The sequence below is a fragment of the Triturus cristatus genome, chromosome 12 (genome assembly GCF_964204655.1).
Source record: "Triturus cristatus chromosome 12, aTriCri1.1, whole genome shotgun sequence".
Lineage (NCBI taxonomy): Eukaryota > Metazoa > Chordata > Amphibia > Caudata > Salamandridae > Triturus > Triturus cristatus.
Genome location: NC_140595.1, coordinates 622305509 through 622331297, shown reverse-complemented (window position 1 = coordinate 622331297; position 25789 = coordinate 622305509). Strand labels below are relative to the sequence as shown.

The 25789-nt window shown below is 46.2% G+C and overlaps 1 protein-coding gene across 4 annotated transcripts in view; it reads right to left on the bottom strand.

Moving 5' to 3' along the window:
• RNF166 (ring finger protein 166) overlaps positions 1–25789 on the bottom strand; it is a 150768-nt gene that overhangs the window by 102789 nt on the left and 22190 nt on the right. For 3 of the 4 annotated variants that reach the window (XR_014972389.1, XM_085639911.1, XM_085639909.1), the window contains exon 2: positions 8839–8995. Coding sequence is in view for 3 of the 4 variants with exons in the window: in XM_085639911.1 (XP_085496037.1) it covers positions 8839–8995 (157 nt within the window). In the remaining variant the exon portion in view is untranslated. Of the gene's footprint in view, positions 1–8838; positions 8996–15630; positions 15736–25789 lie in introns of all 4 variants that reach the window. The other variant, XM_085639910.1, reaches the window with a different exon arrangement.

Below are 25789 nucleotides of genomic sequence, written 5' to 3'. Positions count from 1 at the left end.
AAACGCTCCTCGCCCACTAACGGAAGCACTTCCCAAGCGATACGCTTCTAATGAAAAAATTACCAATAAATAACCAAAGTGGCATGGCAACATAGGATGCATGAATGATTGAAAGGCTATTCAAAAGGCGATGGGGTTAGAGGGTACAGAAAAGACCAGCCCAACATTTAAAGGAGGCTGGGGCCAGAGGGTACAGGTAGAACTGGGTTTAGGGGAGGCAGTAAGGACTGGGCCCTAACATATGGTGGTGGGGGGTGTCAGACGCTGAAAGAGAAACTGGCCACAATTATAATGGTGCCGAGGTCAGGGGGCGCAGGTGGCATTACAAAACAACACTCCGACAGATAGCACAAGGGACGTTCTGCCTACCATATGATGAAACGTACTTCTTATTGTTCAAAAGCAGTATCGGACCATCCAGGGTCGCACCTATGACTTGCGGCATATAGACACAAACTCTATCGGCGTCTCCTTTACGCTCTCCGCAGCCAGCGCATTAACCTGGATTATTGCACCGCAACAAAGTGCAATGAGAGTATTCATGGGTGAGGAGAGTAATCTCCTCTGGGAAGGGGTACTCTCATCATCCCTGCAGAACTGGGTGTTTACGTCTCACTCACCACTGGTGGGTCACAGTAGTCGGGCCCCCCAACCACGGACGAGAAACACACATACTCTGCCGAAACACAGGGTCTTATGAAACATTGCTGTACTACGTGTGCGCTGAACACAGCGTGACTGGGCATGTAGTTTTACAGCATGTTACGACTACAGTACACTTAAATCTGTGAATATGGAGAAAATGTTAGTGGGAGGGGCTGAAATGCCTTCTGTGCCCGGCAGAAACTTATGTCATCAAGAGCTCTACGTAACCACTGACTAAACAAGCGTGCAGTGACTCAAAGCACGAGCGCTAGTGTTCCGGGCAAAACAAATGTGAAACAGGTTTAACAAGCAGTCTCTGCATGGTAACAGGGACCAGACACGCACAGCATTTACTTTTGCTTAAACATGTGCATGTTTTGCATTGGGTTGTTTTGCCACTCGTGCACGTTTCGCGTTGACCTTACGGGAGCGAGCAGCAGCAGGGCGATAATTGCTAACAGATGGTGCTGCTGCTCGCTGCCGCAAGAGAAACGCCAAACACGCACGAGTTGCAATACAAAGCAATGCAAAACGTGCACGCGTTTAGGCAAAAGTGGTGATCGATTGCAAGAGGTCCCCTCCTTTGCAGCGCTTGCGCGCTGCGTAGGCGAACCCTACAAATGAGTTTGAGACTTTCAGTACAACAGGTAACAAGCATTGAAAATGCAATAGGTCACGCCTTTTATTAAGTTAAAGCCATTTGCTTTGCTGTACAATACCATTAGCAAAGCGAATGGCTTTAACTTAATCAAAGGCGAGACCGATTGCATTTTCAATGCTTGTTTAAAAGAGGCCCTAGAAACGGGTCTCTATCGGGCTCTGTTCTGTGCCCTGGCGGTCCGTTTTTTTTCGGACTGCAGTGACAGCAGGCACATCGATGTGCGCTGCTCACACTGCTCACTTCTCACTAGTGGAGAAGTTACGGCATAAAGTCATGCCAGGTGAGTGTTGTAGGAGAAGGGAAAACCTTTAAAGAGAGTCATTTTCCTCTCTGGATTTCCCTTCTCTTCTTGAAACTCGGAAGCAGCAACATTGTTGTGGTGTCACCAGGGCATTCAGTGGAAGCTTTTTCAATATTATATACATGCCATAGTTGCTGCTTATTTATCTAATGGAACTAACAACCATTGCCAAGCCAATAGTCCCGACTTGTATGTATGATGTTACTTGTGGTATCATATCACAAGTCGGGCGGTACACTATGCTAAGCACAGATTTTAGCTTATGTTTTTTTAAGCCACACCCTTAATTACATTGGCCACGCCCCTTTGAGAGACCCTGCAGTTTTTTCATCCCACTTAAACCCCTGTATAAGTCCATAGCGAATAGCCAACAGTTTAACAAAAGGAGTACAACTCAATTGAATTTGGCCACTCTGGATGACTTACAAAACATACTGTTACAAATGCTGCCAGTTACTGACATCGAACACTCAGCAGATATGCTTACAGGTTTTGATGGCATCGAGTGAAGGATAACTTAGTTATATGGGGGCTTACAGGTCTTAAGGCTGGAAGAAAGATCTCAGTCAAACGAGTAGGGATGGTTTGAGCAAAGGTGTCAAGCACTGAAAGCCCCTTTAAAGAAAGGGTTAAACACTGCAAACAAATAATGTATTCATTGTAACAACATTAGCAGAAGATTCAGGCAAATTGTGAGAGGAATGAAAATTTCACAATACTGTAAGAATTGGTCAAACAAAGAGTGCTAGTGACTAGAAAGAGCAATAGGGGTTTTGAACTGGAGAGGACCACAGTGTTATTTGATCAAGCCCCGCTTGAAGCAAGCTAGCATGTGTTAAAATAGTTCCCTGGCCCAATAGATCTTGCCCTAAATGGCTGTATAACTGTAGGAAATATAAAAAATAAATAAATGAATTACAGAAATGGAGACATGGCCATGGTACCAACGTTACCCGGGGAGTGGTAAATGTAAACAAGCCACTCACTCGCATCTGGACTGCAGCAGCAACGCGTGTTCCCTACTGAACTCTAAGCAAAGCCGACATGATAGCAGCCCCCGCCCCCATCTTTATTCAACTGCCAAACATGAGATAAGGAATGCAGGGTTCAGAGGAGGGGTAGGCAGGGTGCATCAGATGGGGTAAAGAAGGAAGGGGGAGGGAGTACAGATGAGCAAAGAGAGGGGGACAAGGATTTAGTAAGGGTGGGGTGAGGATGACATGTTGTAGGGCAAGGGGGTGTGACTCACCTGGACAGACTGTTCTTCTCTGCCACCAGGTAATCTCCGCTGATCCATGTGGCTGTCACCTGATGGCTTCTCCTTGGAGGGGCAGCCGGCACGCAGTGTAAGCGAGGACCCCTGCTGGGGGTCTAAGCTTATCTCTGCACTTGTGAGGGCCGCTGACTCTACCCATAGCGCACTTCCAGTACTGTCAGTTATCACATTACACGTTGGGAAACACTGGATGTTTCCTATCTGCTCTCGGGCGAACCAAGGGGCCCCGGGCTGTGCCAGCCCAGACACTGGGCATTACTTTCACTCTCCCCAGCCAGAGGAGATGGGGGAAGCCAGTCCACAGTCCCCAGGGTAAGAGACTCGTTCAGTCATTTCTGGGTGCCCTGGAGTCTAGCGGCCGGCGTCATTCCTCCAGCCCGGGTGTCAGAGTAAGTCAGCCCTTCGATCAGCACAGCTCCACGAGTCCGTACCTCAGTGAGCTCGTCGTTGGGTCCAGTTATCACTTCATACCTGCCCGGCGCGAGTTCCTCCCTCAGTCGGCTAAGCTCTCCCAGGGTCGGCTCTCACTTCTTGCAGGCTCCCAGTCTTGGCAGAGGCTCCGGATGCTGGGCCCTTGCCAGGCCAGCCCTTCCCGTCAGATCCGCTTCCAATGGCTCTGGACTCTGCTGTCTTGTAAGTCTCGAGCTGTGCTCTGCGGGAGGGGCGGGCGGGCAGGGAGCAGGCATTCCTTCTATTCAGCGCAAGGTTAACCAAGCGGGCAGCCCATCCTTGCACAGCTAACCTCCAGAGCAGGCAATGAATGCGGATGTCTGTCTGTGCCCCCTCCTCCCGCTGCCCTCGAGTGACACCTACTACACACAGCAGTGCAAGCACTGCCGGGGATAGCGACAGCCCACTGCACAAAGATTCCTAGTGTCACCAGGGAGGGGCTGGGACAGAAACAAGCATTAAGTTTAAAGCGGAGCGCAGCGCCGCTTCATGGACACCGAGCTCGGTTTCCTTATATATTTCTTAACTTCAACACTGAGCGCGGTGTCCTTAAAGCGGACGCTGTGCTCAGTGTTAAAGTTAAGAAATATATAAATAATCGGAGCGCGGTGTCCGTAAAGGAGGGGGGCAGACACAGGCACACACAACTTATAAAACAACAAGTGGGGTAACCGCAAAGTGAGCCGCATGTTTACTTTCGCATCTCGCTTTCACTTTAAGTGAAAGCGAGATGCGAAAGTAAACATGCGGCCGACTTTACCAAAGCTGAGCGAGAAGAAACAAGTGCGTGGGGACAAATGAAGCAGAGTGTCACTCCGCCGGTAAAAGATCAAATCCCGGTGGGCGTGGCCAAAAGGAGACAAGGCGGCAACAAGGAGGGACTAAGAAGCCTCCTTAACAATGAGAAGCCTACGTTTTGCATGCAACATGACGAGAATCAATTAGAAAGATGGGCGGGGCTTCAACTCCGCCTCTGAGAGCTTCGGAATCTGAATTGATTCCAAGAAGCTCTTGAATGCCTAGAGCAGCGCATGCGCTGTTTTCGACAGGCGAGACCTAAAAAGAGAGGATTCATACAAGTCTTCACTTCATACAAGCAGCACAACAAAACAAGCATTGGCATAGCCAATGGGTCTCGCCTTTGGGACCTTATATGTGTTTAGCAATGCAGTACATTATCCCCCACTGGCATGCCCACACACTCTTAACATCTTCGAATAATCGTACAAGTTGTTTTTTTCTTTTTTTAAAGTCGATATGAAACAAGAAATGTTAAATAGTGTAACTATTCCTTATTATTAGTAGGCATTTTTTGTTTAATTTTCTCCTTCGCACCTCTCTGCTACCGTACAATATGTGATTATTTTGCTGTTTTTTGAGAGAATGCCACATTTGTGCAGTGTCCCTGCAGCTCACTTCTTGCCAGCACTCTCCATGCTGGATGTCAAATCCAACGTTGACCAGAGAAAAAGGCAGTTTACGGAACCTATGTACAAGAGCGGGCGCCACTCAGCAATATATTAAAAAAAATAATGCAAGCTGCCACTTTCAGAGTGCACATGCCCTAAATGACAAAACACTACTCTTCACTCACTCTTGCTGCAGCCCCAGCTCCCATTGCGTCTGTTGTCATATATGCATTTATTATTCACCTCAAATGCGTTGCACGTTATGTGTAAGGGAAACTCCGGCTGATTGAAGCCTCATACAGCAAGCAAATTCCCGTCTTTTGACGTTGTGCGTAACAGGAAAACAAACAAGCTCACTGGTGAGAACATTTCAGTCCTGCTTAGTAGCAACTTGCTTTTATGCTCATCCATAACTAGTTTATTTGCATATATCCCCTTCCAGTTTACCTCTTGCTACGCTCCGCCTCTACTAATCAGCCCAAAGCAGAGTACCTTAAGCTGATATGCTTTCCAAACCTTCAGACCTTTGCATGACTCTGTGATAGAATGCATGCTCGTTCACGACGATGGGCCCAGGAATCATTCCGTTATTCTGGCCAAATCCCCCAGTCTCCCCGTGCTTAAAAACTGACTGTGACCCCATGTAACTGGTGCTAATGTAAAGCACTCCTCCGATTCAGGCTCGCACTATATAAAAGTGCAAAAAACAGAAACAAACAATAAGAGGCAAATCTTGTCAAACACAAACTATTAACTGCTCTCTATTGCGCATATATTGGTCACGATTGTAACTGAAACCATTTTAAAGATTTTTACAGCACTACAACCTCATGGTGTTAATTAAAATGTTGCCCCAATTACATTTCAAGTGCAAAGGAGAAGGTGTGGCATAACAGCCAAAGCAGCCGACTTTGGAGCAGAGGGGACCAGGTTTGAGTTTCCTTCGTCGGTTCAACATCCTGTGATTCTGGGCAAATCACTTTATGTACCCATGCCCCCCTGCCAAAAAATACATGAATGTGTCCTCGTGTAACTTAACTGGTGCTCATGTAAAGCGCTCCAAGACCTTTGGGTCGAGTTCACGCTATATAAATCCTGAGGGGTGAAAAAGTGCAAAACACCTCAATGGTGCCAGAGTTTCCCATGCGCATCCTACAACACAGCCTCCCTGAGTCACTGCACTGATAAAAAGTAAGGATAGAGCCACCACATGCTTCACAAAGCAAAATAGCAGCAAACTGGGAGGCAACGACCTGAGTAGGCACACACTCGCTGTGCTTTGCGACGCTGTGTACCTCCCTATAACGTCCTTCTGTGCACAACGAAAGGTAAGAAGAACGAGATGCCAGGCAGCACACGACAATGAGCGGAAGGAAATCGGAGTACCTGCGTGCCTCTGAAGCCGAATGCCTGCTTTAGCACTGTAGCTTTGAGACCCACGCCGCTCTTAGTCCAGACTCCACCTAACAGTCTGCACACTGGAAAAAATTAGTCATCCAACACCCTGGCACACCATGAGTGAGGGAGGGACTTCTTGTGGCCACAGTGCCAGACCAGGAAAGCATCTCCTAATTAGATCCGTAAATGAGGGAAACCTTTCTCATTACCTGCGCTTGCAGCAGCGGGCCACGAAGATGTTTTTTGGCACAGCAGGCCCGTGTGTCACAAAGCAAGTGTCTCGGGGTATGATTGCGGGGAGGCAGCAGTAGTCGGGGGGATACCCAATTACGCCACACCCAGACAAACAAGCGCAGCTGTGAAAGTGACGCGACCGTGAAAGGCCACACTAATTAAAAACATATGGCCCTGGGGCCTGTAGACGTTGACAGCATATCTGGCGTTTCCCTTGCGGAAGCGAGCAGCAATGCGCGATAATTTCTAACAGATGGCGCCACTGCTCTCTCCCGCAAGGGAAACGCCAAACAAGCACGCGCTGCAATAGAAAGCAATGCAAAACGTGCACGCTTTTTGCCAAAATGCTGATCGATTCCAAAAAGTCCCCTCCTATGAAGCGCATGCGCGCTGAGTAGGCGAGACCTAAACAGTTGTTATAGAGGGGCTGGGCCTCTTAACAGCAAGTTTAACATTAGCAGACAGATATTCTTGAGGAAGAGGAGATGCCCAACCATTCGGAAGGCACTTTCTCTGTTTTCAAAATGCCCGTGACTCTCTCTTTCACCTATTAATGTTCGGCATTCGATTCGAGTAGGAGGATTACTTTTATTTTCTACCAGACTTGGAGAGAAATCACCATGTATTTAGATCCAAGGGAGTGTTAAGAAAGGTTAACCTCAGCAGTTTCACAAAAGAAAATCCAGAGAGCCTTCAAAAGAGCAGATGCAGTCAACCACTTTTACTCTAGCAACAAAAGGATGCCTTTTGTGGAAAGTAATACAGAAAGTTAGAATTCATTGCCTCAGAGAAAAATTTACTCAAGATACGTCCTAGCACAGAAAAATTCTACCAGAAGATAGAGACCAATTTTTGATCTAAAATACAATGGCATGGATGTACATCAAAGACAAATTTGTGCAGCAATATTATCCCTTCTTCCAGTAAACTGATTGGCTTTGTAACATAGATTTACAGTATGCTTATCTTCACTTTCAATAAAATTAGCTCACAAGACGTTTTAAGGAGACTCGACCTCATCCTTTCATAGTCATGTTCTTGGGACTGAAACCAGCTCTGAATGCGTTATTTCTGTTCATGATAGCGATTTTATCAGCAAATCTGAATGAATGGTTAAGATAAAAAACGTAAGCGGGAGGGATAGAATTATTGCACAACACAACAGCCTTTCAAAAGTATGTAGGCAATTCGGTGAGTGGTTGAAAACGTTTACATGTGTTTTGTGCCCAAAATTAAACTGTGAAAAAATATGGTGCTCGGACTTCACACACACACACACACACATATATATATATATATCTAGGCTGGTGTGTATGATGGTCTGATAACTGTGAAGGGTTCGGCTAAAATCATTACCATTGTGATGCTGAAATAACATTTTGTTGTGGCATTATGCACCCATACCCCAAAGGCTTACCTTGTATAGTGTTCTTGGCAATCCAGCATGGCAAAAATTGCAGTATTGCTACTTAAATCAGCGCCATATCATCCATGGTTATTAAAGGAAGCAAACAGGTCTTCCACAAAATGAATTTAAGTCTTCAAATGAAAAGATTCTGAATTTGATTCACTCTGAAATTATGGTTCTTGCGGCAGCGCTATGGGCAGCAGTCCTGCTATACTTTTTCTATCTTAAAATGTCAGATCCTTCCATATTTCTCCTGTCTTGTGTATGTGTCAGCTGTTACTGCATACAGAAGGATTCCCTTACAGGAATTCAGTTTTGTCATACATGTGAAAAACTATTTTTAGTAAGACCTTTGCAGAGCGTTTACCCAAGTTCAAACGCAAGCCTGCTCCAAAATCAATGCATGAAGCAGGGTAAATTGTGGGAAAGTTGCCATTTTTGTCAGTTATTTAATCTGTTAAAAGGGGGAGTGAAAAACAGGTTTTTCTCTTGATCAAGCACACAGTTTCCTCAGGGATAATGTGTTAGATAATCCTCCTTCATACTTGCTCAAAAGTAGCGTCACAATTCTATTTACCCTACACCTTTTACTAAACGGGAGGAATGTTTGTGATTCAACAAAGAAAACCGAAGACAAGGCAGAGCCTATTGCACAAATATTAAAAGAAGCAGAGAAATAATAAGTATAGTGGGCCTTATCAGCTAAAACAATGTAATAATAGAATCAGAGTGGTGGTGATTATTCCAAAGCTCAATCAGTAGCCATATGCCAAGTTATTTAAAGTAGACTTGCCACACCGCCTACTAGAATATGCTCAAGAGGTAGGCAGTCCGTAAGGTGGTAGAGAAAAAAAGGTCATGCCTTTATAGTAGGGGATTTCAGAAACCGGGTGAACACGGAAAATGCACAAGTCTGAAACCTAATAAAAGTGTTTTTAGATTATTAACATAGTGACATTTTCAAACACTGCTATAATTTGTGGGAAAAAATATATACACAAGAGACTCTGCTCTTACATAAGGAGAAGCTATGCATGAAGTATGGCAGAGGATTACCTTCTTGCTGCAGCCTCTGCAAGGTGACTTGTAAGATGAAAGCTGTTTTTCCACACTTGAGGCCTTTTCCACTTTCTTTGGGTCAAAGGGCATACGACAGAGGGGACACAATGGAGATGGTACTTGCAGGCATGGCTGTAAACACTCACCACAGAATCTGTTTTAAAAAAGTAGATTAAATCTATTACAAAATAACCAAACCACAAATGTCACAGTGACAAAATACAAGTTTTCTCAACACTAACATTTCTCCTGCAGGAGTCAAATAAAAAATGCAACAGTTCTGACTTTATATATAAAAAGGAAAGTACTTTTCTGCACCAAGTACTCAATATGGCATAAACATATGTTCAGGGGATCCAGTGTTTACTAAAGGGATTGTAAAGTAAGGCAATACTTAAGTACGAAGACGGAAAACTGGACAGACAAAATTCTTGCGGACCCCTGAAGGTGACTAGGGAGATGCACCTTAGTGGCAGGGAGCTCCCCACGTTTTTGGGCAGTGCCTGCCATGTTCTTAGGGGAAGTTGGCAAGCTCTTCAGTAGTCAGTTAGTTCTTCTGAGCAACTCGTCTGCCACACCTTCTTTGAAAGACTCCTCCTGTAGGATACCTCCAGAACTCCTCTCTCAACAGGCCAGGCTCACTCATTTACCAAGCGAGACCCACAGCTTCTTCCAATATGGCTGCAGACTTCTTCAGGACTTGCTCCCTCACATGTGAGAGACTGGGCTGTAAGGACCGTCGTATCGGGTCTCAGACATTTCCCCGAACATACTGTGGGGTTTCACCTACATCAGTGAGAAGTGCAGGAACACTGACTGCCAGTTAGAAGTCCTTCTGTTACACTCTTGTCTCAGAGATGATTTATGTACTCCACATGTGCTGTTCGGGAACCAGTTTAAGGCAGTCTGTCGTCTTTTTCATTCAGCGCAGTGACACGGTCTCCAGGTGATGGTAGGCAGCAGGAAATGGTGTTTGGATTTTTCCCCGGGCGAAACCCACAACATGAGCATAAGGAGGACAGAAGCATTCACATCCAACAACCATCATCCGTTTGGGAGCAACAATTCTGGGGAATAAAGGGCGCAGGCCCTGACAAATGCTAACCCTGCAGGTCAGAGAAGAATGCTATCTCTAGACTCCCCACATCCTCCATCTAATCTAATGAGAGTGCTCCAGGAAGGACATGGCAAACAGTCACTTCTTTGCATCTAAAAAGAGCCCTATCTCCACCCTCCCACACCATTGAGTCTGCTACCACACGAAAGTCTCAGGAATGCTTGCAATACACAATTCTAATATGGCAGACGATCTCTAATCTCCATCTTGTATAGCTCACAGTCATACACTGCACACAGTCTACTGGCGCATACTACCATCTGCCTATATCAAATACATGAGCTATCTAAACACATGGAATGCATTAAGTGGCTCAGCCGTCAAGAGAGAGAACTTGATAGTGGTGCAGTCGGTGCCTACTCGCCTATTGTATAGAAGGAAAAATACCTGCTCAGTGACTTCCCTTAAATTAAGCACTGCCCCCACTGTCCCGCTCATGTCCGCCAATAAGGGGACAATTGTTCCTCTTTATAAGGAAGACATGCATGGTCCACCTCTCCACACAGTAGAAACTTACATTAGGATAATTCATGCTAGGAGTGCACACTTGCAAACCCATCCAGAGGATGTTCACGTCCCAACAGGCAGTGAAAACGCTTTCTTCTTTTGGAATATGCTAGCAATAAATAAAAAAAAAGATTAACCTTAGCACCAGCTTGGCAAGGCTGCAACTACTGCTGTTTCCAATGTTGCTCCTAAATTTCCGTTCATCGTACTGAAGTGTATTTGTTGGGCTCTCTCTGCTGTCTCAAGACAGTGAATGCAGTTTACCAAATATAATAAAATGTAGGCTGAAATAGTATTGTATGAACAGAGGTAAATGATGGCCAGACAAGGCTACTTTAGTTTCTGACAAAGTACTTTCCTCAAGATAACTAACTCGGAGAGATTATCACAGTGCCTTGTACTAGTTCTCCGATACTGAAATTGCACAAATGCAAGGTCTCTAGTTTTAAAAAAAACAACTGCCAACTAACTGGTGTCGTGTTTGTTGGCTGCCACCATCACCACTTCCTGAAAATGGTGGTTAGAATAGGCTCGTCAGCTTCCGCCGATGGTCCTTGCTGGGCATTGAATACTTGGGAGTTATCTGGAATAGACAGGGGATTATGAGCTTCCAGGAAGTGCAGACCGAATACCAGAAGTCAGATACCGAACAATTTCAATACATATAACTAAAACATGCCTTCAAGACACACATCCCAAAAGGGGACCAAATACCTGCACATTTACCACTTGAAGCTAGAGTGCTAACAGACCCAATACTGGAAAAGGCAACCTCCCTTAACTACAAAAAGATTATGAACAATACTGCAGACCCATTGGGAGCTCTCAGGGAGGCATGGGAGGGAGAGATGGGGAGCCTAGAGGATGACGATTGGGCGGAGGCTATACAGAGCCCTAGAGAAGTGGCAATACTAGCAAGGTCCCGTCTCATACAATTACGAATCCTACACAGATCCTATACAACCAGGACCAGACTCTACTGTATGGTTAGGAGTGATACAGATAAATTCTTGAGGGGATGAGACGGAACGGGCACTTTCTTTGATAACATTGTGGGACTGCCCCTTAATACAGAGATACTGGAGTAAAATCATGCAGGTGATGTATGCGGTCATAGAGCAGAGTGTCTCACTAGATGCCAAATGGCATATAATATGCATTACAGGGGACACCAAATGGCCAAAATATATCACATCACACCTTTGTTAAATCTTTCTACAGTAGGGACACACCGTGCTTTGTAATTCTTGACTTTACCCCAGTTCCTGTAGGTTACAGGCTATTCCCTATAAAACCTACCACAACTCTACTTTAAGCACTTTTATACATACTGTCATGATTTTGCAGTATAATAATAAAGGGAGGGAGAACATTACTCAGGGTTTGAGACAACATCACAACAGTAGGAATATCGCTTTCTTCTTGATGTAAAATGCAGAATGAGAAGAAGTTTCAGCTCAGTGAGAAACCTGCAAGATGGAAATGCAATGGGAAAAGGGGCATCTGTAATATGGATTTCCTATGCAACCAATCAGAATACTAGAATAACCATGTTGAACACGTTGGAGCCTCTTGTTCAGGCATGGTGGCATTCGCAAGTAAAACGCCTTCCCAGAAAGTAACTGGGAGGAAACCACTGCAGTAGCTATAGCTCAATCTAAAAGAAAAGGGTACACATGCAACACAAGTTCACCCTTGTGGTCAAGGAAAAAACTTTGCTTCCTAACAGTGCCACAGGTCTTTGGTTCACTAACCTGAGAGTGCTGCTTGTGTGAAACATGACCATGCAACCACTGGAATATGGATGTGGGTAGTAGGGTGTCAGCACAATAGGTATTGCCTGCAAGCAAATGGTTGTGTGCTGCACTAAAAGATGTCTTGATTAAAAACGTTCACTTTTTGCAAGTTGCAAGATTCCGTTGATCTGTGATCTTGAAGAAACACAAGAGCTGGTCGACTTTGTGCAAATCACATTCCCTGCTTGTCCTTAGGCACATATTTTTGGATGGAAGAAACATTCATATACTGCAATGGTCCCAGAAACGAGACTATAATTAAAGGAAATTACAGGTTTAGGGGATCACTTGATTTGCCTAAGGACCAGGCAGATAATGCTTATAGATAATTGGGTAACCCAACGGACCCGGGTACTTTATGGGAATATAAAGAAAATGGTCCGAGTCCATCTTCAATTATGAAATCAATTCAAATGTACTAAATATGTGTTGTGTCCAAAGCTACAACATTGGTATTGAATCCCAAATGTAAACCACTACGATATTGCGATATTTCATAGACACATATATTATGTGATCAAAGCGCCAAAACACAAATATCATTTATAATGCATTTATTTTTATCAAAACATACTGTTGTACATTTAAGAATAGGTTGCATAGAAAACAGAAGGGGATTTAGGACATGCATGTGTGGGGTATTGAAGAAAAGAAACAAATTCAGAAATAAACAATTGAAAATATTTATAATAGTTAACTGGTAAGGAAGACCAGCTATCGCAGACCTGTCCTGTACTATAAACATCTATTTACAAAAATGATTTAATTTTGAATCATGCAAACATGCATATTCATGAAAAAATAAAGACGGGGTAACCGGTACAGGTCTACGGTGGAGAGCGTTGACGTTTCGACTCCGCTAATGCAAGGAGGGCAAGTGGGGACCTCAGCTGCGAGTCTTCATCAGGACGGGGTAGCGCAGCCTAAAGGAGAAGGAGGGGAATTAATCCGGCGCTAAATTCATAAACTAAGTGAATGAAGAAAACGTAGTGGGGAAACTAACCAATTCCTGGTGCCAGGCTGGCATCAAAGGTCAGAAACAAATCCTAAGAAACCACAGATACTAATCATCCGGTCAAGAAGAAGGGGTGACAGTGCCCTAGAAGCCTCCTATAGCGGATGTATACAGTCACATCCAAGGGCTGTCCATAATGTGAATAAATCACAAGGCCTGTGGAGAGAAACATGCAGGCGGTCGTAAAGAATAATTTTCAACATAACTAATGAACTACGTGGTAGTGGGTCGACAGCTTATGTGAGGAGGCATGGCTGTATGAGCACCTGATTGGTTTAGATGTAGACTGTTGTGCACGCCCACCACAACCATCGTTTTTAGGTCTCGCCTGAGCCAGCGCTTTAGCGCTGCTCTGGCGAGAGCTATTGAAAACGGGGATGTGGAAGTGCAAACAGTGCTTTCCAGGCCCCCAACTACAGTGCATGTGCGCCAGGCACGCGCACCATTTGGCAGCCTGCATGTACATTTCGCGGGCGCTTTGATGTTCTCAGTGAGCCGCGCGGCCACTGAGAACATCAAAGCTCCCGCGAAAGTGCACGACATTTGCCACCCCCTCCCTTATCCCACTTCCTTACCAGGCCTTGTCTTCATGCAGTTGCTAATTCCATATTCTCGCACTATCTTCATTCACTTCTCGCCTCTCTTTCTCTCCTTGCTTAGCTTCTCTGCCATTTCCTGGCTTTTGTTGTCTGTTACTGTCTGACTTTGCCGTAACTTTCTATCTCCCCTTCTGTCTTACTTTTACTTTCAAACCTTACTTCTCTAAGTCCCTTTCTTTTCTTTCACCCCTCTGGTCTTGTCGTTTCTTTCGCTCCTTAGCCTTGTCTTCCTAAACTCCATCACCTGGCTCTCTTTCCCTCCCTTTTCTTTAAATCTGCCTTGCGTTGTTTTTCTCTTTTACTCACTTTCTCTTGCTCGCTGCATCTTTTACTGCATTTCCTACACTCGTACAGCCATCGCTCTCCCATGCTCCCTGTAGCTGACGTACCTCGGTGTATGCATTGGATAACAGGATGTTTAGATGCAGTGAGCCACATAACGCACAGGTGCCAATAAGGAAGGAGTGACCCTGGGCGCTGCTGCCTGCCGTGTCCAGGCCACGCGTTGTGGTTGGGGGGGTGGGGGCTGGACAACAGGCAATGCACAATGTGCTGCCCTGTCTTCCAAAAGGTGGGAGGGGATCTTCAGTATTTGTGTGGTCTTTGTGAGAAGTTTATCTTGTTACAGGCACTTACACGGTCTTTGTCATACGTGCAATGTGAGTGAGGAATAATTTAAGGATATGTTCTGATTAATTAGCACCTGTAAATCGCCCACACTGCTATTAGTAAAGCATCGCGGCGCCATTATATAGTGCATAGTATGACTTCCAAGCGTTTACCATAATCACAGTGTGATTTGGCTTTGTTTTCTTGTGACCAGCTGAACACAAACGCAGCAGGAAACAGTCCTTTGGTGGTCTCACCATGCTCCGCATAGGCCTAAGGACTTTGCTCCCCGTCGCATTATAAGCCTGGAAGTTTGCTCCAAACTCTCCCATCTATCTGCCTCCCTGCTCAGCAGCTACTCGGCAGCAGTGGACATCCCAAACCAAGGCGCGCAACGCCCATTGGGCTCAAAGGGCTTTAGCCAGCCCCCCCCCCCCCCCCCCCATGTCGTGTGTGTCAGTCCGGGCTGAGACAGCTTCCCGGGCACACACAGCCGCACTGAGTACTTCACAGGTCTTTATAAGTGCATTCACTTACTAACGAGGCTTTGTGTTTTCATTCTTTAGAGCTCCTGCAGCTCCACTCTGCATATTCTGGAAGATCCGGCCGCGCCCTACCCCCCCCCCACACATTTTTAGTAAACCCCACAAAAAATGGCTCTAGTTGTGCTTCTGCCAAAAGCTGACATTCAGTACATAGTTTGGGCCTTTGTAATGTTTATTTTAGCAGCGAAACACCTGGCAAAAGGCAAAGTTTTATTATGCGTAGTTTACTTTTGCCAAGTTTTCATTTCACGTGCTGCAGGTATTTGGGTCTTCAAACTTTGTGCTCCGTTGGGCTCATTGAATTACTTCTCATACCTCCTTATCCATAATTGACATTCCGCAGACTGCGGCACACAGGAATGTCAGCGGCAGCACTTAAACAGGATATATTTTGCCACCCGCATCACAAAAACCATTTCTAAATTAGAGCACAGCAAGCGGAAATGAGACCGGAGAAGCCAAAGCTGCAGAGCAGTGGATGGATGGTGTGGAGATCAAACAAATGCTCCTATACACCAACGCCACCAGTGCCAGCAAAAACAAGAAGGACGCAGGGATTCTGCCATTTTAATAAACGGAACGTAAATGGATTTTTTATTACCTTTCCATGGATGTTTGCGAGGGGACCGGCGGTTGGTAATATTGCTGGACCTTGCCTTTCTTCATTCAGTCTTTTGTTGGTGTCATGAGGTGTTTGGGGGAAGGGCTGAAAATGGATGAGGCATTGTAATATTGTCAAAAGCAATCAATTTTTTTGTGGCACGGTGCTAAATCAGACCATTTGCATATGGATAATGCTTACAAGGGTACACAGTATGCAGCAATTGTATACCTCTTCAATACGTGGTGGCACAGCTCATGCGATAATGTGCTGCATGGAAGCGGATTGCATGGCTAGCACACGCACAATCACGCGCATCGTGCCGCCATGCAATCTGCTTTTTGGGAGCACTTCAAAGGGTCCGCTCCCCCGCCTGGAATGCGCTCCCCCGCCCCCAAGCGCGCGAGCGCCCCGCCGGGCTTTGTTCACTCTGCATTCTTCGGTAGAAGCATCTTATGCATTGAAAATAGTACGCACAGCCACCATGTGCATAAGCTTAAAAAATATATACAATTTTGCTCCATTTAGTGCCGGAACCCTCAATTTCTTGCCTTGTATCCAAGCAGCTTAAACACTGAAGCTTCCGAAGCTGCATGAAAACGACGGATTCTGTGGTCGATAACTTTCAGGGACCGCACAAAACCTGGTTTAATATGTTTGCATAACGTGTAACCTGCGGTCACCATACTCTCATTTTGTTTGGTCACATATCAGTGTGATATTGATCTACGTCATCGGTAGGCCTGTTCAAATCACATCTAACTGTAGACCTGACCCAAATTGTTATTCCTCCCCGCCTCCACCCCCCCACCCACCACCCCCCACCCCCCACCCCAGCCAGAGGCCTAGAGGTGAGAAGAGAGAGCAGGAAGACAGATTCAGAATCGACCACTGTCCTAAGACCCGCCAACTCAAATTCCATGCTTCCTCCCCCCTCCTGCTACCCCCACATAGGAGATGTGTTCCATTAATGCCCCACATCAGAGCTTCACCTCAGTCCAGGCACATCACATCACAGTAATCAAGAGCGCAAAGCAGAATAGTCACTGTGACAACAACGTCTTTCTGCGCCAGGGTTTTCACGCAGGTGTCAAAACATCACTACTATTTTTCAGCATGGTTTGATGCATGGTCCGAACGCTCAGGTGCTGGAACCTGACTGTTCCACCCATGACTGTCTCTCCACCACCATCCTCATCGTCGCGCCACCACCACGACTCCAGCACCTGACACAACATTATCCATTCAAGGAGAGCCCCATTCAATGTCACTTTAGGAGGCGTTTTGCTGGGAGGGAGCCTTTGATTTTTACTTTGCTGAAAATCATACACAAAGCTACTGCTTCAAAAGGTTTTTTTCCACTTGCATGAACCCACTAATAATTTCACCCATCCTATTAACTTTATCTGCCGATAGAAACTAGAGGAAATACTTCAGTTTCCTCCGAGCACAAGACTAGCTCAATAACCAGCACAATAACCAGCACATTTACAACAACAATGAATAACCACTGAACTAACCACTAACTTTGGGTATGGAGATGCGCGTTACCAAAAATAAAGTGCTTCAAAGCCTTCTCAGAGGTAGTAAGTGTTCTAGAATTACAGGACAATACAATGTTTAGCTGTTGTCGCATCCTCAAGTGTTGGCTGGAGGTTGTCAAAAGTGAAATAATAAGTGAGACCCTGGAGAGCTCTGTGTGTGTTTGGAGACAATTTTAAATGACTTTTAGTGAACAATACAATTTTTAACATTTATAAGTATTCAAACATCTATTTGGACGTTGGAACATCTATTGTTTCTACGCAGAGAACCTTTTGGGAAGAAGGCTCGCACAATCATTTAACAAGCATGGGCAATGCCAGTAGCACTGGTTTTAAATGAAAATTGCATGGTAATGTGAAGCATTACATGTAAATAGCATGGGCATAGATGTGCGTTTGTGTGGAAGAAAAGAACTGTAGAATATTAGTGTAGTTTAAAAGGTCAAGTGACGCATGCACTGTCAAGCCAGACCTAAAAATCCATGTAGATGAATGACTACTACCCTCCCATCCCTGTTGCTGCCACAGAAAAAACAACATAAATTACCAAAACACTTTAAAGCTGTCCAATTTAATGTGTGTGCCCCTAAAAGATAAAGCTACGGCAGCTGGATAAATAAATAAAATGGTCAAAGCTGGTGGAGGACAAGCACTTTTTTTTCTGGAAGCACACAACTTCTGCCCAATCAAAACGTGTACTCCTGGCTCACAACATGTGGGTGGAGCGAACATCTCTCTAGTGATGCTTACATTATTTTCTGGCAACAGCTGCGCCATAGAAGCATTGACAAAGCTAATAGGCCTCGGCAATTTCAGAGTTATTGGCTTTGTCAATGTCTTGTAGCCTTGTTTCCAATCCAATCCAAAAAGCTTTATTCGACGTATTAGGTCATAAAAGCACAAAACTTACATATAAAAACCATACACGAAACTTCTACAAACAATTCATGGAAAGTCTTTGCAGAATCAATGCATGCTCTCTAGGATGGAAAGATAGGTATATTATAAAAACTATGTACAAGGTAAATATGTTTTTTTTTATATAAAAATTAGTTCGCTAAAAACTTTATAAGTGTACTTCTATACAAACGACCTTTATTAACAGTCGGACTAAAGAGCAGTTGATTACACCGAAATGCATTACAGCCAGGCATATATGTTAATAAACCATTATCTCTTTATGGGACCTTGCTCTAATTGCCCACACCCACCCCAGGAATTTTGCCATGGCTACAACAATCGCTTCAATTGTGTCACTTCAGAGGATTCTTTCAGCTTCTTGCGCCCTTCTTATTCCCAAACGCTTGCATACTGGGGACAAACAGGTGCGCCACGGAGCTTTATACCCACTGCATTCAAACAATACATGGGCCAATGATTCGTTGCCGATCTGGCACACCGGACACAAATCATTACTGGATGTGGACCATTTGCTAATAAAAGCTTTTAATGGCAGTGTGCCAACCCTGAACTGGAAATATAATTTCCGCTCAAAGGGCATAGTAATAATGTCCCAATATTGCTCTAGCTAAGGTATGGATTTACAACTCAGGAAACACCCTGTAAGGGAAGAGGGCTCACAGTTTCTCACTAAATCGGTCTGGACCATTTCCCAGTATTTTGCCTTCAAGATCTGATTTGAAGGAAAGATTGTATTTTTGGGATCCTTCCATAGAGAACTCATACCCATATTCAATAGGGTGACTCTAAGCTGTCTTAGCCAACTTATTTGGTGTAATGTGTCCGCCCTTTTTAGGTCGCGCCTGGCTATCGCGTAAGCGATCGCTCAACGAGACTTATGTAGGGGCTTCAGAAAATGCTCCCAAAGGCTTCCCAGGCGGATCGGGTGGCGGTTACGCGCACAACCACGCGCATTCCATTTGTCACCAGCTACTTCCTGCGCGTGCGCCGCCTCACGCATTCAGAGCGATTTAGTAAGGGGCACAAGACCTTAGGAATGCGGTTTATGGCCAGTGCATGTGAGGCATTCAAGTGCGAAGCTGGCATCTGGCATCGGACTTGAAAGCAGCAGACTGCTTTCGCCAGTGCGCGCTTGGCCTCACTTCCTGCATCCCCTCTTACAACAATTAACTTTCGCTATAACTCACACCCCATATGCTCGTTCCCTCCCACCCTTCCTTTGATGTCCGCTTTTCTTGTTGTTTACAAACCACGCCACACACTGCTGCACGCCGCACACTGCTGCACACCGCACACTGCCGCACACCGCACACTGCCGCACGCCGCACACTACCGCACGCCACACACTACCGCACGCCACACACTGCTGCGCACACTGCTGCATTACACACTGCTGCATTACACACTGCTGCACGCCGCACACTGCTGCGCGCCTCACACTGCTACACAAAACACTGCTGCATGCCTCACACTGCTGCACGCCGCACACTGCTGCACGCCGCACACTGCTGCACGCCGCACACTGCTGCACGCCGCACACTGCTGCACGCCGCACACTGCTGCACGCCGCACAGTGCTGCACGCCGCACAGTGCTGCACACCGCACACTGCTGCATGCCGCTGCATGCCACACACTGCTGCACGCCACACACACCACACACTGCTGCACGCCGCACACTGCTGCACGCCGCACACTGCTGCACGAAACACTGCTGCAATCCACACACTGCTACACGAAACACTGCTGCACGCCACACACTGCTGCATTACTCATTGCTGCATGCTGCACGACATTGCTGCACGCCGCACGCCGCTGCACGCCACACAGTGCTGCATGCCTCACACTGCTACACGAAACACTGCTGCACGCCGCACACTGCTAATGTGTAATTATGTGGAGGAGATAAAGAGGTAGGGTGTATTTAATGTTTTATTGTATACGATTAGTAAATGATCTGAGACTCCAGCAACAACCACTGGGATTCCGAAGTGTTTGGGCCGGCTGTTGGTGCCGGAGTAAAAGTGAAAGCAGGGCCCAAGGCAAAAAGGCCCCGGGAACCCTACCCTCAAACAAGTGCTGCATAATCATTGCCCCAGCCTTCCACCCAGAGACTCCCAGCCTACCTCCGCGCCAGATGCGGTCTGCCAACTTTCAGCCTCTGGATCTTTGAGGCAGGAAGTTGAGTACTGCAAATCAAAAAAAAAAAAAAAAGCATTGGCAAAGCCAATAGGTCTCACATTTTGGCTTTGCATTTAAACAAACTGTGGTGTGCCACGGGGGGAGCACCTCACGGGACGCCACAAGTGAGTAGGTGGCGGACACAAAAAAAAATGCAGACAACGGGAGGGGGGCGGGAGCATGTTTAACACGGACAACAGGATGGCGCGGGAGCCTGGTAAAAATGGACAACGGGAGTGGAGGAGACTGGTTACCTCAAGGGTCACCACAAGTGGGGAGGGGGGCGGTAATAAAGGGAATGCGGACAACAGGAGGGGGGCAGGAGCACAGGTAAATACAGAGGCGTTTATGGTGCATGTCCTATGAATTAGGATGTAATGGAGTAAAGCATTCCTGAGAAGGGAAGCGCAATACCATTTCTTGATCTTTTTAACAAAAATGCATGAAGCAGCACTCGACTGGGAGGAGGGGCGAGATGTTTTCACTTGTAATTTGAGAAATACTAAGCATAATTTGCAGACGCCCACTTATCAGCATAGCGGTGTTTTTACCAATGGGCCATCCTGTCTTTAAGTTCTCGAAGTACATCCCGGTTGAGTTTGTAGAGATGGGGCAGGTAGTAGAGGATTTGGTTAAAAACCTTGTCCTCGATCAGCAGCTTCCCCAGCTGCCTGGATGCGTGGGCGACAAGTCCTGGCGAGCGAGGTTGAGGCGTAGGCGTGGCTTCCCTGCTAGCATTGGAGCAGTGACGTATGAAAGTTAAGGTACAGTCCGGGTGGGTGAAGTACGTTTGATGCACCATACTGGAGCCATCTTGAACGCACACACTGTGGAACTTAGAATAAATCCGGTTCCATTACCGATAAGCATTCACATTTTAGGGAGGCAGCCGTGTTATTTTTATGGCAAGGTTGAAAGGAAACCCCTGGAAGCGGCGCGAGCGGGCAACAGGTAGCGGCGGCGTAGGCAGAGATGGGAGGAGGGCTCAGGCAGCGCTGACTGCAGAGTGCGGCCCGCGCAGGAAGTGGTAGTGACAAAAAGCACACACAAAAGCGAGGGCAAAAACAACAAGGGAGAGCAACGCGGTCCCGAAAGTGAAAGAGGACAGCGCAGCAGCCGATCTCTTGTCTTTATGGGGCCATATGTTTGAAACACATGGCCCCATAAAGATAAGAAAAGGCTTTACTACAAACGTAAAGCAACCGAGCCAGTCCAACAGGGACGGCTCTAAAAGAAAAGTGTACGTCACTACGCGGTCTTTTCCAATGGCTGGCCACCGTTTAGCATAAACGGTGATGCCAGCCAATGGAAATGAGGGGCGGGGCTTAAAGCCCACAAGAGAAATCTCCTCTAAATCATTAAATCTCGCCAGCGAGACTGCGCATGTCTGCGCAGTCTACGCCAGGCGAGACCTAAATAAAGAACCTTCTAACCATATTCAGAAAAGTTGGATCTAAACGCCATCATGGTTAAAAGAAACACATATGCGTCTTACAAATGTGTACTTTATTACAACATTGGAAACTGCTTATTACTGTTTATGTTTTTAACACATTTCCAAAAATATATATTATTTTGAATAGACTGTCAAGAAAGATTCATTACATGATTTTCTACTTGACTCATAAAGATCCACGAGTAACTATAAAAATATTGTTAATTGTACAAAAGTCAAATAATTCTGCCAAAAGTATGGACGACATGACAACAGCGCGGTCAAGAATTGAATTAATACAATTTTCCAGCAACAATTAATACATGACTAGAAGTGGTCTTCTCTTCGACAAATGAATTTCCAAGGGACCAATTAGGACAGTGAACCATTGGATTATTTGGGGATGAGCCACGATATAGGAAGTCTTTATATGAATTATTTATTCAGATTATCTATAAACATCTTTGTTTAGATAAGTGAACAAGTAGCCATGGCCATCTACCCTGGAATCATGCTATTCAGTGCATCACTGCTAGACTAAGAGGTAGCTGGCCGTATTGATCCTCTTATGGTTTCTATTGTTATTTTTTTTTAACTCCTCTCAAAGACGAATGAAATTTGGGGGTACATATGTGCAAGTATTTACGTTTCAGATACTCTCAAAAACACCATACGTTTTTCCTGCAGAAAGGATGACTGTATTCCTGAAATGCTTTGGAAACAATTAGCATTTTAGGTTATGCCCTGAAGATGACAATATTAATAGAAATGAGGAAATGTAATTCAGGAGTACGTGGACTGGACTGGATTATATTGGGAGGGGTCAGAAACACTTGTGACACCAACATGCTGGTGCTTCTGTCATAGTGTGAAAAATACACACCACTTGCATACATGCACTTCCAAAACATAATAAAAGAGAATACTTTAACAGCAACACAAAAAAAGAGTCCCGCACTTAGCTGTGCTTAATTTCAGCTAGTTTGTCAATGTGTACTGCTACTCTCATGCTGAAACTGATATGTTGTGTCAACAGCAATATACCTATAAGAACTATCCAACCTTCAAGACCCACAACACAAATACAAAGACACCACAACTACGCCATACGCAGCATAGCAAGGGTCACGTGTATACTGCTAAGAGTGATCATCCAGAGCTTGCAGCAAGCTGAGAATGAATTAAAAGGCAGACGTGGATCAGAACGCAGTCCAAGTAAAGCTGCCACACATGTCCCATGAAGTAAACCACTAACATGACAATTTTTGTGAATCTGCAGGCCCCCCTAGTATGCCACAAAGCTCAATTTCTGAAGAGTGCTGGACTTAATTGTTAAAGATGATTTGTTCCGTTTAGCGCTCAGAAACGTCAGATGGAGTTATGAGGAACAATACAAAACAAGCATTGGCATAGCCAATAGGTCTTGCCTTTGGGACCTTAAAAGTGTTTAGCCACGCAACAGTTGCATAACTAAATACTTATAAGGTCCCAAAAGCGAGACCTATTGGCTATACCAAGCGGCCATGAAAGTGATTGCGATCAAACATCAAAGCGGCCGCGAAAGTGAAAGTAATCGCGGAAAAGCGCGGCGCGCGCGCCCGCGCACATGCACTGTAGCTCTAGGCCGGCCTGGTAGCACTTTTTGGAGCCCTCTCAAAAAGTCTTGCCAGACCACCGAATGCGCTGGGTCAGGCGAGACCTAAAAAACGTAAGGGGTAAGGGGCATAATATTTAAACAGCATTCGATTCTTTGCATTGGTTAATCTGTGTACCAATAACCATTTGCAGGGGACAGAGTGCCTATAGTATTTACTACAGCCTCTAAAACCCTAGTGACTCTGGCTGGCGCTTCATGCGACCCATCATTAGCAGGTATGGATTGTAACTATAAAGGTGACACAACAGCTTACTTGCCGTGCTTGTTACACTTTGTCGCGTCACTTCTGTGTGCTTCCGCCTTGGCCCAGGGGACCGGAGTCCTGCACATCGGGGGAGCCGTGTGTGTCGTGAGTGCCGTGAAATCGACCACAACTCCCAGACACCTTAGAGGAACGCACAGCATACCGGACATCAGGACGCACCAGGCGGCGCTTAAATCACCAGATTGGGGTGGGCATGAGTTTGGTGGTGGTGAGGGAGAATGGCCTTACAAAATCCTCTTTAGCAAGATCCTCCTCTCCCAATAGCATCTCTGGACTGGAAGTTGTGGGCAATGTCACCTTGCCCATTACCCCTGCTAACTCTGAAGCCACAATCCCAGGGCATTAAAAAACAAATCTGTCAATAGTTTCTTGGAATATAGCGGGATTATTTTCTAAAACTACTTCAATCGAGTGGTCTGAATATATTGAAAACCACGATATCTGGTTAATCTGGGAAACCTGGTCCCTGGAGCAAGTTTACCATCCCGGGTTTTTAAATTTCTCTAAAGTAGCATTGGGGGGGGGGGGGGGGGGGGCAGAGAGGTAGACCGATAGGTGGACTTACCTGTTGGGTTAGACAGCAAGCAGGTTACAAGGTGGAGGAAGTGTATATTGATAGTCCAGACATCATGGCTATACAGCTACGTCTGGTACAATCACCTGATATTTTGATCATTAACGTTTATGCAAGAGGGATGCCAGGTGGTAGAGGTTCCAACATAGTTACCCTTCCTGATAATTTTATCGAAAATAATAGGGGAAGTTGTAACCTGATAATAGGAGAAGATTTTAACTGCTCCTTTGAACCCCTAGATCAAGAGGATGGTAACCTCAGTATAGAGGAGGATACTCAGTGGAATATTCCGCAACTAGATCTATGTCCAATTAAAAAGTTGACTGAGGCCGCCTTTTAGCTGAAGGGGCTGCGAGGGCAGTAAATGGGAGGTCCCAGTCGGACAGAGCGGGCTCTCACACATTCAATAATGGCCTGAGAAGTAGTAGGATAGACTACATATTTCTTAATATAGAATTTTGGTCATCCTTATTGGATATGGAAGTCCAGGGGCGGAATGAAAGTGAACATAATCCTCTGGTGTTATCAATGCAGATTTTGGGTCTAATGAACGCCAATAACCAACCTTCAGAGCCGCCTACAGCAGCTGTCATGCTTACTAATGATTCCAGGAGAGTTAGATGGGCTGCGATTATTGAAAATGATGGGGACTTAGAACAAATGAAGATAATGGTTGTATGCTCGGTAGCTACCCTTCAAAACTGTGATACGCAGGAGGACATTAAGGCAATTGCTCTCCAGGTCCACAATGATTTGCTTTCGTAACGTAATTTTTTAAATTAAAACTAAAAAACGGAGGGGGGGGGGGGGGGGGGGCGTGGCTAAGCGCCAGCGAAGATGGCCGCTTAGTTTCGAGCTCCGCCGGAGCGGCATCTTTCCCCACGAAAATTTGGACAACATCGGGAGTGCAGAGGTCACTTTGTGGGGTAATCCTAAGGCGGACCTGCAGACTTGAACCCTGAGACCCGGGGACGCCTCCGCGGCGAAGATACGGCGGACGAGCTGGGTGGTGCCCGGGAGCAGCGAGGAGGCGGGCAGAGAAGTCCACGCAACGTCCCGGCACGGAGGCCTGCCTCGAAGTCTGCGGCCTAAATTGCGAGACCCTGTTGGCTCTGCATTGGAGGCGGGCGCGGCGCCTGTGGGTGTCGGAGGCCGGGACCGGCTCTAGGGGGGGGGCGCCGCCTTCCCTGTAGCGGCGGCCCGGAGGGCCCCAACGACTAGAGCGGCTGGCTCTGAGGGGGAGACACGAGGCAGCTGGCTCTGTGGACGGTAGGGGGCGCCCAGAAATGTGGAGATGACCGTAGCTGTTTGATGACCCCTGGAGACTTGGTCCTACACAACTTGCCGGGGTCCGAGAGGTGGTGCGAGGTGGGGGGGGGGGATCTGTGCGGCGTGCCTTTGGGGCCCCTCGGAGCAGCAGCGGGGACTGAGCTGGACTGCCCCACGAGATACCTGGGCCTCTCCCCCGCAGGCCCCCATTTGAGCGCGCTCCAAGGGGGAGCGTCCATCCCACCAAGACCTGAGAGGAGGACTAAGGACTCGGATACTGAGCCCGACCTCCCCTGGCCAGGGGAGCAAGGTACG